We start from the raw sequence: 19,132 nt of genomic DNA, 5'->3' as shown, positions 1-19,132 counted from the left end.
AAAAAAACATAATTGGTTAAATCATGCAAAAAGAATCAAAATCTTGGGCCCATAAAAGAGGTCAAAATAACAGAACTCTACTCAAAATTGACAACACTACTGATAACTCAAACAAACTGACCTGACTTAACGAGACAAAGGGGAAACTTAAATAGTGGCTGATCAGCCCACAAAAATACAAAGGGGTAAAACACACAAAACCTAACTGAAACCAAACATAATGAACTCCAATTCCCCCCCATGGTCCCGAGTTATGGCATGAACCAATTTGCAGTCTTCCTTTAAAGCTCGCTCCGCCCCTTTTCCACCTCTTGGCTCCTTAATCAAGGGACTGGAGCAGCTGCAACTAAGGTAACTCAGAAAACAAAAGATTAATCATACATAACAGTGTAAACTAAAATGTGCGCACTTATTTTAGAATGCAGTGTTATGTGGATATGTGAATTAACTCTAAACCAAAACCAGTTATTTATTGTCCTGTAAATTAATTCCTATATTTAAAGAAAGACAAATGTGAATGCAATGTTACTTATAAGCCTCTACACTAACATGGTGGATATTACCACTGTGTGGCTGTAAGTGCAGCCATCACAGATATCTCAAGTTAACGTCAACAGGTGTGCGTCTCTGTGCGGAGTCCAATTTCTTTCTTTACTAAGTCATGACGGAAGGATCAAGAAAAACCTTATTGATGTATCAAGTAAACTACAAGATTAAAAAAATAAATTGACATAAACAGATAAATATATCGATTGTGTGTGCATGGACATGTCACCACAGAGAGGGGAGATCGGTCTCCACCACAGCAATCATTACAAAAAGATTTCTTAATTCAGTGAATAATTTGATAAATGAGTTACATTTTGTCTCCTTTATGTACAAAAAAATATATATATATATAAAAATATAATGCAGTGTTCTTGCCGGTACGATTTTGGGTGGTTCAGTAGTGTACACAAACACCAGCTCTCTTATCTTTGTTGATGAGGTGATGATCATTGTTTTTAAAGTCTCTGGCTTCTCATTTTGGTAAAAAATAATGCTCTGTTTTAATGGAGGGAACTCAGTGACAATAATAATGCAAGGATACATTTTGTAACAAAGATGATGCTGTGGTTTAATAAAAAAAATTTACTAATTTTTGATCGTAGCTATGTGAAACTGTCTGAACTATCAGCTGTTCACCGGTTATCAGCTGGCTCCTTTGCTGGACTTTGTGTACATTACTGCGAAGCGCTGGTATTCACGCAGCACAATGAAAGCATCATCTGCAGGAATATAGATGTGGATGACTCGCTGTTTAAAGCTCTGCACACGGCTGCTTGAGGAGAGCTCGGATGAACTTCTTCAGCTCTTTGTCCCCTCTGCTCCACCTCACCAGTCGAGTCAGCACCAGTCTTCCCTCATCAGCCTGAGCAAGGGAAAGGTACCATCCACCTTTCCCCACCTTTTTTCCTCTTTTTGTCAGTTTCTTATCCATCTGCACCTCCTCTTGACTTTTCTCCTCATTCTCGTCACCCTCTGCAGATTCTAAACCAGGACAGGTACACATGCCCCCTTCTTGGAGCCACAAAGCGCTGTGGGCCATGGCGCCTCCGACTCCTTCTGCTTTCTCAGCCCCTCCCCCCGCCCACCTCAGGATGCGACTGCGGGCTGTAGGCACCAGCTGAAGGTCATCCCCCACTGTCATCATGCTGCCCAGACGCATCTTAAATGCTGCGACAGAGACACGGAGAACACTATTCAACAGGTGTCGCTTCATGCACGTTGTAAATCAACCAGTCTCTGTGACTAGATAAGTTGTCCTGTTTTTGCAAGAGAAATTGCATGCTACTAAAGAAAGGGATGCATTTGGAGCCCACGTTATCTATAACACTTTGTTCTCACCATATGGACTGTGGCAGAAGTTTTCCTGGATGTCAATCTCTCCTTCTGCAGCCAGACTGCAGGCTTCACAAATAACACTCCCTGGGGGGATGGAAAAGGAAAATGGTTAAGTGATTGCAGCAGTCTGCAATGGGGACATATAAAAATCACCTTGGTGGAACTTTTCTCTTTTGTTTTCTTTCTTCCATTAAACTCCAGCGTCAAAGCAGGCCAAACACCTTAAGGCTTCAGTAAGCACCATAAGTAAAACTGGATTAAATACAACTTTATAGTCTAAAATTTCTTGAGGTAGCTGTTGTAGTGATTTGTTGCTATATAAATAAACCTGAGTTGAAACTGAATTGAATTTTTAAATGGATGCTGTGAAAGAGGTGTGATTGCAGTACTGTAAAAATTACATTCAGGGATGAATAAAGAGTAATACTAAAACTTAAGTAAAAGTGCCGGTATATTAATGTTTAAAAAAATCTGTCCTAAGTAAATGTGCTGCATTTAAAGACAAAAATAAAGAAGTAATATGAGAAAAATGCACTTTAAGTATCAAAAATAAAGCAGAAAAATGGCTTCAGAAAATGTAAACTACATCTATAAAAATGAAGTAAAACTACAGCACTCCAAGTGCAATGTTATTAATTAAAATGAAATATCCCAAAGTTAAAACAATGCCATGTACAGTACAGAGAGTATATTATAAGTGAAGTATAATTAGTACAGTTTACATATGACTGGAGTATTATTGATGCAGCAAAGTGGAAGTGGAAGCACTTTAATCTACAACCTTGTCAAATGGGTGACATCACAATACAATCATGTAGTTGAACTGAGTTTTCTTAAAAATTACTATTATTATTATTATTATTGTTATTGGACAATTGTACTTGTCTGAGGCTTCAACAGTTACTCCATTAAAGTTATATGTGTTAATTAAATTTCAGTTCAATTACATTTATATAGAAGCAAATCAGAAAAATAGTGCTTCGCAGTGCTTTATATTGTAAGGTAAAGACCCTACAATAACAGAGAGAAAACCCCAATGATCAGACAACGTCCTATGAGCAAGTATTTGATGAGAGTGGGAAGAAAAAAAAGCAGAACAAAACACCATTTTAACAGGAAGAGACCTCTGGCACAACCAGGCTCAGGGAGGGGCCCTGACTGGTTGGGGGTGAGGAGAGGAAGACAGGACAAAAGAGAAGAGACCCAGAGATTAATCATAACTAATGACTAAATGCAGAGAGGTGTAAACTATGTGTAAAAGCATAGTGAGTTAAAGCCCCCCAGCAGTCTAGGTCTATTGCAGTCTGACTAAGGGAGGATTCAGGATCGCCTGATCCAGACCTAAGTATAAGCTTTATCAAAAAGGGAATTTTTAAGCCTAATCTTAAAAGTAGACAGGGTGTCTGTCTTCTGAATCCAAACTGAGAGATTGTTCCACAGAGAGGGGCCTGAAAGCTGAAAGGCTCTGCCTCCTATTCTACTTAGCTGTCCTAGGAACCACGAGTGCAGTCTGAGAGAAAACTGCTGTATCGGGGTGATATGCTACTATGAGGATTATGATTATGGAGAAACACTTGCATTTTAAAGACTTATTAATCTTACATGAAACACTAGAAGAGCTTATGAACATTTACAATGAAAAAGAAAACATGAGAAATCTCTGCAGTTCAGTGTTTATGAGAAGCTTTTCTGGAGTGAGTGAGCAACATTTCCTTAATGAATGCAGTGGAAATAAAGAAAAAGGATAAAGTAGAAGAAAAACACAGTCTAGCAAACCGCATCCTCAGAGCTGTACTTAAGTTGAGTACTTGAGAACTTCCCAAAACAAAATTGTTTTGGTGGAGTATGACATAACTCTGTGCACTGACCTTTGGGCACCTCCTCGTGCTTCGCCTCCTCTGTTTCCCGTCCATACTGCTCCTCGGATACGGGGATGCAGAGTTCGGTTTCGTGTGGGAACCGGGTGCAGTTAAACATGTAAGGCCAGGGGAAGCCGAACGCGCTCATCACCGGCACGCAGCCATCTCGTACGGCCTCACACAGGTTCCTGCAGGGGCTGACCGGCCCGCTGACCTCCGGCAGACACACCGGAGCGAAGAGCGAGCATAGAAACTTCTTGGTGTCCCGGTGGCAGTGCTTGGAGATGAGTGGCAGCCAGGCTGCAGACTGCTGCTGGACCTCCCTCAGTGAATCATGGCCGAGCATGTTTGGGATCCACATGCTCCTGTAACCGATCCCGTGGCACAGAGACATAGTGCTCGGGATGGGTTTGCACACGGAGCGAAAAGTGGGTTTGAACCAGAGCGACGGTTCCGGAGGCGCGCTGTCAGAAGCGTGAGAAATTCCAAAGAGCGCAATGAAAGAGAGCAGAAAAACAGGCATCGTGTTGTCTACAGTCTAAAGCGCTCCTGCTCTTCTGTCTGGACTTGACCGGCATGTAGGTGTAAACAGCGAGGTGTGGAGGAAACAGGGGGTTAATGAGAGGCCAGACGCCTCCCAGTCACCATCCCACCCCATCAAACCGCTGCTGTCTGCCTCCACGGCAGTGTCAGTGGGGGCGTACGGATTGTTTACTTAGTTTGGGTTGTCAGTAATGTTGAAAACATTTGTGTGCAGCGCCACAAGACAGAAAGAATAAACTTGTGCAATACTATTTGATCTTATAAGAAATATTCACCAGCCTCCAAACGTATGTGTATTGACAGTAAAATTATATTATATTAGATTAGATTGGATGAAATTTTATTAATCCCTCGGGTGGGTTCCTCCGGGAAATTCGGTTTCCAATAGCACAGCACCGACAGAAGTTACAGAATGTGAGCAGAAATATACCATATATACACATATACAAATACAGAGTATACAAAAGGGATAAATAGAATAAATAGGAATAAGAATACAAGGGAATTGCACATTTCAAGTATGTGAGTCTATTGCACCGTTGGATATTAACAAAAAGTATTGCACAGTGAAAAGCACTACAGCTTAGTTGTTCCCCCTGCTTTGTCCTCCTGTTTCCCCTCCCTCTCCCCCCCAGAGAGGAGTTAAACAGTTTGATGGCGTGTGGGACAAAGGAATTTTTAAGTCTGTTGGTTCTTGACTTTGGGAGAAGCAACCTGTGACTGAACAGACTCCTCTGGTTGTTTATGGCCGTGTGCAGAGGATGCCCAGCATTGTCCATAATGTCCAGCAGTTTCTTTAGTGTCCTTTTCTCTGCCACTGTCACCAGAGTGTCCAGCTTTATGCCGACCACAGAGCCAGCCTTCCTGTAACCTTCTTTGCTGTGCTGCTCCCCCAGCACACCACAGCATAGAACAGTACTCCTGCAACCACCGACTGGTAAAACATCCTCAGGAGCTTCCTGCAGATGTTAAAAGAGCTCAGCCTCCTGAGGAAATACAGTCTACTTTGGCCTTTTTTATACAGGTGCTGAGTGTTGCATGACCAGTCCAGTTTGTTGTCCACCCACAGCCCGAGGTACTTGTACTTGTTGACCGCCTCCACCTCCTCTCCCTCTATCTGAACTGGCAGTGGACCTGCTCTGGACCTCCCGAAGTCCACAACCAGTTCCTTGGTCTTTGAGGTGTTGAGTTGCAGGTGGTTTGTGTAACTCCATGTGACAAAGTTCCTCACCAGACTCCTGTACTCCTCTTCCTGATCATCCCAGATACAACCCATGATGGCCGTGTCATCTGCAAACTTCTGAATATGGTATAATTCAGAGTTATAGCAGAAGTCAGAGGTGCACAGGGTGAAGAGATTTATTTATTTATATAATTTAAACTGTTGCTTTTTATGCCATTCTGCTACGTGTTTTAGTCTTTTTTAATTGTTCTTATTTTATACTTTTTTTGTTTTTACAAAATATAAAAAATTGGAAATGTATATCTAAGTAACAAACAAACACATAAAGTAACAGTGACAGTGCAGCAGTATTTATGTCTGCTCAAAAAGACATGAGCTTTCCTTGTTGCGAAATGAATTGCTGGAAATAAAATGTAACTATCGTGCGTTTGAGAGGCTGTATGTGTGTGGTACCCTGTCATTGTACACAACCCGAGGGTATATCAGCGAGCCTTTAATCTTTCCCAGCGAGTCTGCCACATGTACAATGACATGTCTTATCCTGCCCCATCCTCTTGGACTTTGCTACAGTAGCCTATTGTAAACGCAGGAGCAGTTCATACTTGCTTAAATATTTGTAGTTTGGTTTATCCTAATTTCCTATCTTACTTCAAAGCAAAAAGAAAGAAATACAGTGTTCAGACAAGTTATAGTCCCATTTCACTGCAGGGCAACCTGCATGTGGCGAATAAAGCTTTGATTGATTGATACAGAGCAGAGAATTAATGACAGAGGCACAGTGCTTTGCTACTTCGCCTATAGATTGTTATGGACATTAAAAAAGTACTCTTCAGGGCAATACAGAACAACAAAGTGGGATACTTGGAAGCTGATTCATCAGTAATGCAATACTCTATAATCAAGTCCAACTTAACCTGCTTAGACCCAGGGAAGTCCCTTTATTGAACCCCACCTATACCGTCTCCTGTTGGTTCTATATGTTACGTAAACTTCCTAATTACTCCACATATACAGAACTGGGTAATAGTCTTCAGCCAACCCATATTTTTAATGCTCTGTTTCCAAAGAGCCAAACTTCTTTATGTTTATTTGTAGGCTTTTAGAACAAAAGTTCTTCAGTCTTTCTGAACATCTTTCAGAGTTTTTCTTTCTTTCTTTGTTTTTCACTCACTTCTTTCACTTTTTATTTTACTAATCATTTATTTATCCAGGTAAAAATCTCACTGAGATTCAATTTTCATTTCCAAGAGAGACCTGGTATTTTTCAGTACAATCCTTGTACCTGACCATTGTCAGAGGAATGTTCTGTTTCTTAAGCCACTTAATACTGACGTAGGAAACATTCAAACATAAAAAAGCCACCTAGCTTAAGAGATGATCCAGTGTTTTGTCTAACCCTGTCTACACTTAACAGGCAATTTAGCAAAGAATCACAGAGATCTTATCACTGCCAGCTGGTTGCAAAAACAAATAATTTGTTCCAGTTTATTAACTTAAATCTACAGACACAGTTTGATGGGCTTAAATTATTAGCAAAGACCTGACACGGGGCCTGAGAGATGCATCAGGACCTGCAGTAGATACATCTACTGTTCACTGAAGCCTCATCAGAAATGGTATCAGTGTAAGGGTGGCTGCCAAGAAGCCGTTCTTCACGAAGTGAGTCAGGAAGAAAAGTTTGAGGTATGCCAAATTACACAAGAACTGGACTGAAAATTAGTGGAAACAGGTCTGATGGAATGATGAACCTTTTGCTTCATAATATTGTCATTGTGTAATGTGTATACAGCAGGTCAGGAAACAGGTACAACACAAACTGTTTATAAAATATGGTGGCGACTCTGTAAGGGTTTTGGCTGCATTTCAGCCGGTGTTCAACCTGAGATTTCTTTCTGATATACGCATTTCTAATCCTGCCCATCCTTTTCACTTCCAATTTAAAAAATCATAACATCTGCAGCTCTGCCACCTCCAGCTCTCTACTTAATATCAGGTCTCATTACCATCTGGCACAAATCTCTCAGGACGCTCGTCTTCACCCACTTCACCCTGGCTCCACTCTAACCCTAACCCTAACCTCTTTTGTGCACTGTCCATTGATTTGGATGGTTGACCCAGGTATTTAAACTCATCTACCTTTATCGCATCTTCACCGTTACAAAAAACAGTACGTAAACAAAAAATAAATAATGAAACCATCAAAAAGCAATATACTAAAAATGTCGTATATTAGTATTAATATGTTATTTATTTCCCCGCGACCCTGAAAAGGGTAAGCGGAAGCGAATGGATGGATTCATATTATTTATTTATTTATTTATCATTCATTCAGATCACGTTTAAAGCTTCCTCTTCACGTGACGAGGGCCAACGTCGCTTCTCAAAAACCGGAAGTGGTTCTTGTGTTGTTGCGCTAGAGCTACTGTCATGTGATAGCTCACCCGAGAAGCTGCTGCTGCTTCTGACAGTAGCTCCTTACCTTTAGATGAGGTTATAATACAACCACGCTGGAGACAACTTTTATGTTTGCTAGAGAAGAACAGCACGACTGGTTTCTGACGGAGAGAAGGGACGCCGGGGTTGTGTAGTGTCGGCCGTCGGACGTTGCCATGGGTTGCTGTTACAGCAGCGAGAACGAGAACACAACTGAGGTAGTTAGCTGTTAGCAGGCTAAACCCGATATGTGAAAGCTGGGCAATTTAAAAGTGGAGTACCTAATAGTATATTATCCCTTTGGGCATATTTCCCCGCAGACGGTACACGTGAGTAATGCGTGACGACGTTACCAAGTGGTCGTTTTCTAGGGGCTAGCAGCTTGCTACTGTAAGCTAGCCTTTGGCTAGGCCTTTTATGAAGTACAAGCCAGTTAAGTTAGCCAAGATGATAAACAGTCTGACTTCAGAAAGCTTTAACAGATCCAGAGGCAAAGAGATGTGTTTTAAGGCTTTTTTAAAAAGTTATTTTCTTATATAAATGGTTTTAAAGCGAGGTGAAAAGTAAAGAATAAGTTGCTAACGTGTTAGATAGGACAAACGGCAAGGTGAGGGACATTTGGGATTTTACTTTCATGTAGTCATATGACCCTAAAGATTCCCAGCTATTTTTAGTTTAGAGAAATAAGTCATTTTTTCCTCCATGCATCTGTCCTCATAGCAGTTTAACGGAGCAATGGGGACAGAGTGAAGATCTATAGTTTTCTCTGCCTGCCTGTGTTGTGCTCATATTTGTTTTAGACTGAAGAAATTACTTTTGGAGTATTTGTAAGAGCACCACAAGTTGCAGAAGTGATACTTTGTGCGTTGTTGCATTACTATAATGTAATTATAGTAATGCCCACACACACACACACACACACACACAATAATGAAGTAAAATAAAACAAAATAAATAATAGATAACTTTAAAGTGGTCTCAATTGTCATAATTAGCTTTGATTTAGAAGGAAAAAGAAGTAAGTAAAATTTCATGATTTGTTTAAGGAAGAGACAAAGCCGCTGATCTCCCCAAACCCTCCCAGCAAACCACTAAATGGCGGGACCGGCTGGAACCCTGGAACTAGCTCATCAGCGCTGTCAAATGAACAGGCCCTCCTTTCATCCATCCTGACAAAGACGGCACAGTAAGACTCTCCTTAATGCAAATGTAGCCATGCCACTGACAATAACGCAAGAGTGTCTGTGTAATAAACATACCGTTATCCCCTGTAAATCAGGAACATCATCGACGTCTCAGCAGCAGACGCCATCATGGTGGAGCCGCACGAGTACATGGACAGAGCTCGACAATACAGGTATGCAAATAGACGGTTTATGGCTTGATGGGTTTTGTTTATTGGCTCATAATAATTTTGGATGGCGCTTCAGCATGTTGTTTGATTTCTACCAAACAGGGCAGCTTTGTTTAGACTAAAACACAGGTGCAGGTTAAACGCTAGCTCCTCAAAGCACAGTCTACTGGTTTAAGAGAACTTAAATAGCAGCACAGCTGATTTCTTTCTGTTTTTCTCTCTTCAGTACAAAGATGACTGTATTGAGCACCAGTCTGCCTCAAAACAAAGCCCTCGCTCTCCCCTCCCTCACCAGCCAGCCCCACCAAGTACTTGCGAGTGACCTGGTGCCATACTCAGATGTTCAGCAGGTATCCATATGTAACATACTCTGATTGAATGGGGCTGTGTGATTCCTGTGCAGAATCCCCAGTCCTGTCATTTTAAAGACAGCTAAGCGGTTAGAATTTGACTTATGTTTTTTTCTTTGCAGGTGTCTAAGATAGCAGCCTATGCTTACAGTGCAATCTCTCAAATCAAAGTGGATGCTAAAGAAGACTTGGTGGTCCAGTTTGCCATTCCCTGATTCTGCAACTCTGGCCTGCATATTGTTGCTCCAGTCCCACTTTCTTCGTGTCACTCCTGCATCCTCAACCTCCAGCCCCACCCGTCATTAAAACATTATGGTCCTCCTGCTTTCTGCTTTAAACTGCTTCAAAGTCGAAGACAATGTAGGGTCTTACCCCGTGGCTGTCCTCGAGTGTAATTAATTCATTGACAAATGGAAGATGGGTTTGAGCTCATATGTACATCAGCGAGGCCTCCAGCTGTGGAAATTGACCTTTTTGATGATCTCTTTAAAAAAAAAAAAGTTTTCTAGGGGTGTTTTTAGGTTCTTTGTTTTCTGAGAATCAGAGCTAGCTTGTCACCTTGCTGATATCTATGTTGGACTCACCTGGGATAAAGCTGTTGGATTTTTGGCACAAAGCTGTTGGCTGTTGGTTAATACAATACATTTGATAAAGTCTCCACTGAAAATAAGGGATCACTGTGGCGTGGAATATCGCAAATAATCACTGCACCACATGTTGAATATTTTATTTACCAGGGTAAAAAAAAGCAAAACAAAACCTCCAAACATGATTTAATCTTAAAGCTTCATATATCTTTAGCTCTGTTTAACATCCTTGATGTCACCAGACATTCTTCAGTCTTTATCCCTGAGCAACAAGAAAGTGTTAATGTTAATATTAGCACCAGTAAAAAGGAATGACACGCTTTTTCTCCCAAAATTAAAATGCTATCATTTAGTGGAGTATACTGGCAACCATAAACAACTCACACTAACCAAGCTAGAGTGAATTTCAATGACATTTGACAGTGACAGTGGCGTAACCTGTTATTCCAGTTGAGGCCAAACCTTAAATAACCTTTCCTTGGCTGGTGGGTGAGGATGCAGCTTTTCTTGGGTCACAGTTCTGGAGTTTACAGGTGGCGCCGTGTCCTCTGCGCTTATCTAGCATTAAATAAACGAGCAGGCCAGAAGTTCAAGTGTAATATTCAAAGATGAAAGTGCGTGGTTGGGTGTGTGCGAGTGTGTGTAGGGACAGATATTGTGTCTTCATGCCTTTGTACAGAATTTTCTGCTTGAATATAAAAAACTAAACATGATGGATTGTATGAAGTCCCTCCTTTTTGTAGAGACTTCACTGGTCAGAATTGGCTAAGATCTTGTGGCGATAAGTTTTTATGAAACACAAGAACCCTTTTAAGGCCTGCATTTGTTAAGCTTTTAAACAAAGAGGTTTCCCTGCAGATTGCAATAAGATTGGATTCGTTCATAATCAGAAACTAACAGTTATAGCAGTGCAGCAGGGGAGAGGGTGTTAACAATCAGTCTACAGCAGCAAATAAAATGAATTGATCCCTTTTTGTGATTATTTATTTCTGTTTCTTAAGTATATATTTGCTCCTTGGAGGAGAGCACAACTGTATGCGTGGGCAGGGAGCACGGTGAAGCGCTCTAGACACGAAAGGGATAATCTGCTAGGCTTTGATTATTTAAACCACGCAACTGATCTGAGCTTTTTGCAATGGGTTCTTGGCATTTTTTTTCCCTTTATGTTTGTTACTCAAAGTGTAATACTACCTGAAATATGTTTGTAATGTCTTAGGCTAGTACCAAAAAGTTTTAGTTTTGTTTTTTGTTTTGTTTAATTCATTAAAGACTTTTAACAAATCGCTCCTGTCCTGACCTCAGTGTGCGCTTATGTGAGATGTAATTATTCAGTGATGCTACAGAGATGGTCAACAGCACTTTCTTTAATTTAACTTTGTTGCAAACAGTATTAAAATATTTCAAAAACCCACATGAATGATCAGATATCTGGATGTGAATGACAACATTTTGCGATCTATGGATAAAGAACACAGTAATGTACTAAAACACTACTAATTCTGAAGAACAGTTACTATCAGTGGCCTCATCAGTCAGCCATGCTTGAGTTAACTGATTTAAAGAAAAGTCAGGTGTCTTTCAATTTATGCTTTTTTTGTATACTGACTTTAGTATATTTAATAAAGCAATGCGAAATTACAATGAAACTTAGTTCTGAGTTATAGGCCCTGCTAGTAAACAAAAGTAGGCTGAATTTTGTCACTTTTTGGCCTGTTTTGAGCTCTCATACCTGCTCAGTACAAGAGATGACTACACAAAATGCAACACACGTAAGCTCTTTTTTTTTTTTTTTAAAAGGGAGAGATATTAAATCGGTGCAGATTTGCTGCTGCAATTGTGACATATCCCATGATATTAATGCTCAAAGGGTCGTCGTTTCCCAGAGCCTCTCCCTCTTCTTTTTTATTTTTCTCTCTGTGACCCTCCTGCTTTCTCTGCAGCTCTCACCTTCTCATATACCCTTAGTATTTAAGGACTGGCTTGCCATCTATACAATGCCAGATCATACAGCTAGTTTTTTAATGGTAATGTCTGCCTCTTTATTCAGTGTTTGGATTAATCCTTTTCTTTGTGCTTCATCCCTTTACGTGTGCTTCATGCTTAATAAAGTGTGCACTAGACAAATAGGTAAAGAGTATCAGTTTATGGATGGAGACGAGCCAGCAGTCACTGGTTAACCTTGCTGCTCCTGCAGCGGCTGTTGCTCTGGTACCAGATCTTTGCCAAGACTCGCTCCTGTCGCGTTATGGCGCTGAAGTCCATCGTCTTTAACCGAGGCAGGACGGAAATCACACGATTCCTACATACAGAAAGACGCCCATTAAATATCTTAGGCACATTTTGTAGACATTTATACAGAAATAACACTGAATACTAAAAAGGCCTCATCTTTGTAAACACATCCAAAATGTATTTTGTGTAACCAGTGCTGCAAATACGCTCTAAATGAATGAAGAAGCTGCTGTCACTCATTAGAAATCGGTTTTAAACAGAGGCGCCTCTGTCTGCAGATGGACATGAGCCTGCAGTCACTGCACTGTAAGTGTTTTTGTAACCGGTGTTGCTATGCAGACTAGGACAAGTAATATGAACCCTATCTGCATTTAAGCACCTGTTACAATGTTATGAACTTAGATGCTTGCCGAGCACTAATGTCACACTTACAGACATCTGTAGAATGAGAGCAATCCCTCATTCTACACCTCTGAGGTGTCTGAGCTGCTGATTGTCTGGACTTGATTCTGATTCTGTAAACAGCAAAGTATTATCAGCTTCTATAAAATATCTCACATTTAAAACACATTAAAGCTGCCTGGGACATGTGTGACGAGTGTGTTTAGTGTAAAATACAGTTGAGAAAGTCTCCACCTGTATGCCTTGTTGGTTTCTATGACATTTCCATGCAGAGTGATGGTGTGCAGATGTGGCAGCACTCCCAGCCTGTCCACCTCTGACAGAATAAAAATGCTGTTTCCATGAAGGTACAACACACGCAGTTCACGCAACTCACACAAGACCTGGAACACACATGTGTACACCAGCTTCAGATGTACTTCAGATGTAAAAGAAAGATAAGCAGCTGCTGATAATGACACTCACGTGGTCTATGTGTGTGATTTTGTTGAAGGAAAGATCCAACCAGGTTAGATGTGCCGGCTGAGCCAGGAAATGGCTAACAGTCTTCTGGAGGTCATGAAGGTCAGTGATGTTGTTGTTGTTGAGGCGGACAAACAGCTGAGATATTTCATCTCTGAATTTCGCTTTAAAGGCCGCAGACCGCTGTTGGGCTCCTCTATCCATGTGTCTGAAACCCCAAATAAAATAAAACAGTGGATATTAAGTGCTACTTCAGTACGGGCCTGTGAATGTGTTTGACTTTGTGTGCTGTTGTATTAGTGTTGCCATCTTTTTCATTAATATAAAGGACTGGAGGCTTAACGAATCCCTCCGACGTAACATAAAATTCTCATAAAAATGGTCAGAAAGTAATTAAAAAATCTCAATCGATACTCACAAATATATTTAACATTTCTCTCTGGGGGGTGCTTGTAGTGAAATAAGGACAGACTACAAATCTAAAGAGCAACTGTTCCAAACTTCAGACTGCCATTGTCCAGTCTGAAATGTGATAATCTTCTGAGGCCCACCCAAACCCACTGTCAGAGCTCTGATTATCACACAAGTGGAAAAATAAGTAATTCCTTTGTGTTATTCAGTTGGATTTTCTGACAATTTACTTCTTTAACTTAAATTTCCAACAACAGCTTTTCCCCCCCCCCAACTAATGTAAGTTATGTATAAATTTTAAAGCGCCATGGCCCTGTTTTATTAGTTCAGTTTCTTTTCAAAACATCAATATTTCAGAGTGATTTTAAATCATACATTTTAAATGGATTTGAGTTACCCCAAAAGGATTATCATTTGATTTGGACTATATAAGTGCATCCTAATAGGTTCATCCTATAGCATTAAGTCAGAGAGAACTAATAATTTATTATTTATTGTAAATGACCTCTTGCAGCCCTCAAGATCCTACATAAAGAGGGATATAGCGAAGAGTATTACCTGTTAAACTGCTGATGTTTTTAAAAGATAAATCCACTGGAGCTGCATACATAGTCACCCGCCAGCAGGGGGAGATGATGTTACGGTGAAGTACTGCGTTTAACAAGAACGTCTTTAAACACAGCATGAACATAAACACAAACAGCACGAACAAAATGTTTGTGATACGAGTGAATAACACACACTCACTGCAGATAATGAATGAAAGCCTCTGTAAAAGCACCATAAACGTGTCATGATCTGTCAAGTCATGCTTCAGTATGCTAAGCAGCACATTTGAGCCATAAACGCTATTTCTAACCGTACTGATCAGTTTTAATCATTTATATGGATATTTCATACACTTACCCAGAGTGTAAGGTATATTATACAGCTACTAAACGTCACGGTGGCACATTAGCTTCCAGTAATGAGACAACAACCTGTTTCTATAGAAACGACCGAGTGCAATATGGAACTTGTAGTCCAAGCCAGTCTTGCCAATCGAAAGACATCTTGAAACACTTTCCTGTTCTGCAAAATGCAATGAAATGAACTAAATCTGTTTGAATCATCCCTACCACTTTGGATCTGTTTTGTCTGAATGTGAATCTGTCCGTTTCAGCTTCCTTACAGGAAGTTAGCAATGCCAAAGTAATGCTGGAAATGTGGACTCTGCTTGGATGGAAATTTCAAAGGTGGATAATGTCAGAGACTTTAATGAACAAAATTAAGTAATGTGATGAGTAAAATATTTTTTAAAAAAAGCCAAAGGTCAGAAAATCTTCTAAAAGCATAGTATTTACAAAGAAATGAACACTGTTCTGATCATGTATATGTGTTATTATGATACATTTAATTTAATTGCATGATATTAATGCAAAAGTTATTTAGTTGTATGTATGAACACAAGCGTTACATATGAGCTTTATGTCTTTGACATATAAAAATATGCTTGTAAATTGTAAAAGGTGTAATGCCAAAGAGTCAATATATAATTTTGATTAAAAAAAACAAAAACAAAGCACCCCCCCTTATGAACATTAATTGTTGTTACCATCAAATACGATATTATGTCGAGTCGAAACACAGTCCAATATGCATTTTGAGGTGTAGCATCCAGTCGAAATGAGAAGGCCAGAACTGATGGTTGTTGAATGACCTTTATTATTCCTTGCCGTGTATCAGACAACGAACCAACGTAAGAGCTAGACAAACAAATAAAACAATTACCATGTTATTAATGTAACACCATTTTAATCACTCATTACGTTGGTCTAACTGTTTTCCATTTAACTATACAATACATATTATGCATTATTGCTCAAATTAAATCATGTACATTACAAACCTTGTTCCCCTGTCGACTGTAGCTAGAACCATTCCTTTTTGTACAATTTAACCGTGTTTTTCTCTCCCTTTTCTCCGTTAGCAGTAGTTACCGTTTTCTTGCGTCTTTTTTGTACATCAAGTTGGTTACCGTTACAACATTCACTTCCGGTCACACAGGAAGTTACCAAGATAAAAGCACAAACGTTATATTACGTGTATATGAGCTAGCTTTACATATCCGCCGTTACATGAGGAGAAAATTACTTCCAGCGAAGAAAAGTTTAACCTTTTTTATGCATGAATTATGACAACCTCAATCAGGATTTTTTTTAAGTATTTTTATTCATCTTTAGGCATAAAAAGATGAATAAAAAACCTGATTAAGGTTGTCATAATTCATGCATGACAGGGTTAAATAACAATAATTACAATAAAACACATCATACATCTATAGTAACATTAAACGACCAGTGGGTGGCAGGGTATGGAGTGACACATTAATGCCCAATGTAGTGGTTTATATCCAAGTATACCATCAACACTGAGACAAATACAAGAAAACAGCCTTTGAATAGCTGTCTACTGTAGTGACCAGTATGTGTGAAAGTGTGAGCGAACAAAATTCATTGCTACGTGCAAGAAATGTATTTTAGTGTTTGCTATTATCCACACACACACACACACACACACACACACACACACACACACACACACACACACACACACACACACACACACACACACACACACTAACAGCCCTTCTCTCTCAGTTGTTGGCGTTTGATCTCGCTTAGATCTCTGCTCTATGTGCTGACATCTGTGGAACTGTTCTCAGTGTGTCGCTCCTGCTCTCAACATCTCTGCACCTTGCGCTCAACTCTTTCTGTACACGTTATAAATGTGCCACAAAACCAACCAATCACAGACTTGGGTGCAAAAATTCTGATTGGCTGTTTTGGTCTCCAATCAGCTCGCTAGCTACTGCATCCCGGAAATGTTATTTTATTTTAAAATATGTAATTCTTTTAAGACCATTGTTGGTTTTAATCTAGTTTAAACCAAACCACTCCACTGGATTTAGCTACACTTTGTGAATACTTGATGTGGTACAGATGGAGAAGGCTGTGAGTCATTCCAACAGCCAGAAGCAACTTCTCCAGAAAAGCAAAGAGCAGGTGGATGCACTCAAATGTTCTCTACAGGTCGAAGAGTGGGAAATGCAGGCTATTATCATGGAAAAACTGCTACTTCAGCTCAGGTTGGGCAACGCCCAAACCAATGAGAGGATGCTTGCAAACAGGGTGGCCAGCTTGGAGGCACAGGTTGGTATTGCTGTTTGAAGCACTGAGCAGAAGTAGGAGCACAAATATAAGCACGTACACTTCTTTTTCATTGTAATATGTTTTCTATCATTATATCTTTACTTTTAGTTGGGTTCTGCTGACCATACCTTTAAAGTGCACAATGAGACTCTGTTCACTGGAGGCAATGCATCAGGCTCATCTTTCTTTGACATCCTAAACACAAACTCGGGTGTTTCCAAGAGAGCACAAGAGAAGAGAGCCATCAACTCTGACAGCCTGGACCAGAGCTCAATGGAAGGCACCCTGAACTGTAAAAGGTGGGGACAGAAATGATGGCCTCCCAGAACCTTTTTTTTTTTGTACCAGTGGGGGTTGGGGGAGTGGTTGGGTATGGGTGGGATTAAAATCATGGCCAGCCTGAAGGAGGGCGGGGCGATAAGATACATTTATTTTTATTTATGACAATATAGGAAGGAAAAATACAGAACATTGTATTAACCCTCTCGAGGCAGGCGTTGCCGATTTGCAACAGTTAAAAACTAACAACCTGATTACCCCACATACATATTTTATGATTTTTTTTTACTCAGAAGTACCACTGCAGGACTTGGTTGTGCATTAGCAACAAAAACTTAATTTGAGCCTGAAAGGGTTAATCTCTGAAGCTTGTAGGCCAATTCAAAGTGTGAAGGTGCCAGCAGGATTATTAGGAGAACCAAATGTAAGCACAAAGGTAGCCCAAGTAATGCCCCCCCCCCCCCCCCCCCCCCAAACTGAAATGATCTCATTTCAGTTTGGAACAAAATATAATAAATGCACCAGATAAAGTTGCCTTGTAAGTTACAAATGTGTTACAAATGGAAAAGAGTATAGGATGACAAATGTATATGCTTGTTGGGGCAGTGTTTCTGACACCCCCTTACTTTGCTGAGTTCCTAGGCTGAAACACACATTTTTCAAACTTGTCTTTATTTCAGTGTCAGTGAGTCATGTAAAGTTCCATGACTGACTCCTGTGTGCTTGTGATGTCATTGCAGTGACAAAAAAGACATACAAACAGCTGCTAAACTACCTTAAACTACCTTTGTGGTAGTTGCAGTAGCTATCAGTCACCAGGACCATGACGAGCTCAACACAGAGGACAACTTAGAAAAAATTAAAGAATAACCCATGAAGGAAAACTTAAGTGCCCAGTGATTTTTTTTAGCTGTTTTGTCTCTTTCTCTCTGCATTTACAAATCACTGCCTACACTTACTGTAGACCCTTCCAATAATTAACAAATAACTCTCTTTAATTGTAGGCAAATGTTATAAAACTGGATTACAGGATTATTTTATTTATATTTAATTACTTCACACACCTTTCAGAAACCTTGAGCTATTTGTAAATTTTCCTTTTCATCTTTCAGGACCTGTGCTGAAGATGAGTTGGAAGTGGATTCAGCCCCAAATAATTCAGCTTCATCTTTCAAACTTTGCAGAACCAAACAGGTCATGAACTTCACTGTGCACTAGTTTAGCTCAGTGAGTGAGCAGGCACCATGTGCCGCATGGCTGCAGGGTAGCGGCCTGGGTTTGTGCCTGATCCATGGCTCTTTGTTGCATGTCTTCCCCCCTTTTTTTAAAAAAAATCTCTCCTGTCTGTCTATACTGTCTCTATCAAATACAGGCTAAAAAACGCCTCCCAAAAAACTTCTCTCAGACTACTGTGGATGAAACTCACACTCACTGATAAAAGCTATTTTGGAGAGAGGTATATATAATCTATGCAAATCATATAAGATTTACTCTATTATTGCACTCAGCCAAGGAATTATACAGTAATGGGTTAATTATACCCTTTTCTTAAGAGTAACAACATTACATTAAAAAATGCAGTAAAATATACCCCCAAACCATGAGTCTTATGTTCCTAATTGCGCATGCGGCAGACCGCGCTTTTTGACTGAGCGGGACAGCAAGCAAATTCTGGGTCCTTTCTTCAGCTTCCATCGAACCTGATCGAACCACAGAAGTGAAGGTAAGCTATTTACATAGGGTGAATAATATATAATAGCGCATGCAAATGGTAATTTTTGAAGTAATGAGCTATTACACTTTATTTGTATTGCTTAGGTCTGTGTAATTCACCATTACTTGAAATGAAACTTTGAATCTGTTGCTGTCTGTTAACCGTCTAGACAACTGTCGGTAAGTTGCAATGAAATGTGTTTGTGGTGCGCTTTTTATCAGTCAGCATGCATGACCAGTCCCGGACTG

The 19,132-nt window shown here is 40.1% G+C and overlaps 3 protein-coding genes across 3 annotated transcripts; 1 reads left to right on the top strand and 2 right to left on the bottom strand.

Annotated features, from left to right (window-relative positions):
- Positions 1–1,105: 1,105 nt before the first annotated feature.
- sfrp2l (secreted frizzled-related protein 2 like) lies at positions 1,106–4,152 on the bottom strand. Its single transcript, XM_063493844.1, has 3 exons — positions 3,753–4,152; positions 1,888–1,968; positions 1,106–1,716 (listed from the first exon to the last, which is right to left on the bottom strand). Exons 1-3 carry the CDS (start codon positions 4,135–4,137, stop codon positions 1,301–1,303), a joined length of 882 nt encoding a protein of 293 aa, XP_063349914.1. The 5' UTR covers positions 4,138–4,152; the 3' UTR covers positions 1,106–1,300.
- A 3,712-nt stretch (positions 4,153–7,864) lies between these two features.
- On the top strand, positions 7,865–11,475 carry lamtor1 (late endosomal/lysosomal adaptor, MAPK and MTOR activator 1). Its single transcript, XM_063494109.1, has 5 exons — positions 7,865–8,120; positions 8,949–9,088; positions 9,182–9,259; positions 9,483–9,606; positions 9,729–11,475. Exons 1-5 carry the CDS (start codon positions 8,079–8,081, stop codon positions 9,819–9,821), a joined length of 477 nt encoding a protein of 158 aa, XP_063350179.1. The 5' UTR covers positions 7,865–8,078; the 3' UTR covers positions 9,822–11,475.
- A 595-nt stretch (positions 11,476–12,070) lies between these two features.
- Positions 12,071–15,686, bottom strand: LOC134641586 (leucine-rich repeat-containing protein 51-like). The gene is given in 7 exon segments (XM_063494063.1): positions 12,071–12,492; positions 13,062–13,210; positions 13,293–13,426; positions 13,429–13,497; positions 14,259–14,351; positions 15,295–15,445; positions 15,589–15,686. Coding segments are annotated over 5 exon segments (537 nt in total). The 5' UTR covers positions 14,311–14,351; positions 15,295–15,445; positions 15,589–15,686; the 3' UTR covers positions 12,071–12,359.
- Positions 15,687–19,132: the final 3,446 nt, after the last annotated feature.

Source organism: Pelmatolapia mariae, linkage group LG14 (genome assembly GCF_036321145.2).
Source record: "Pelmatolapia mariae isolate MD_Pm_ZW linkage group LG14, Pm_UMD_F_2, whole genome shotgun sequence".
NCBI lineage: Eukaryota > Metazoa > Chordata > Actinopteri > Cichliformes > Cichlidae > Pelmatolapia > Pelmatolapia mariae.
This window is presented reverse-complemented; position numbering and strand designations above follow the sequence as displayed.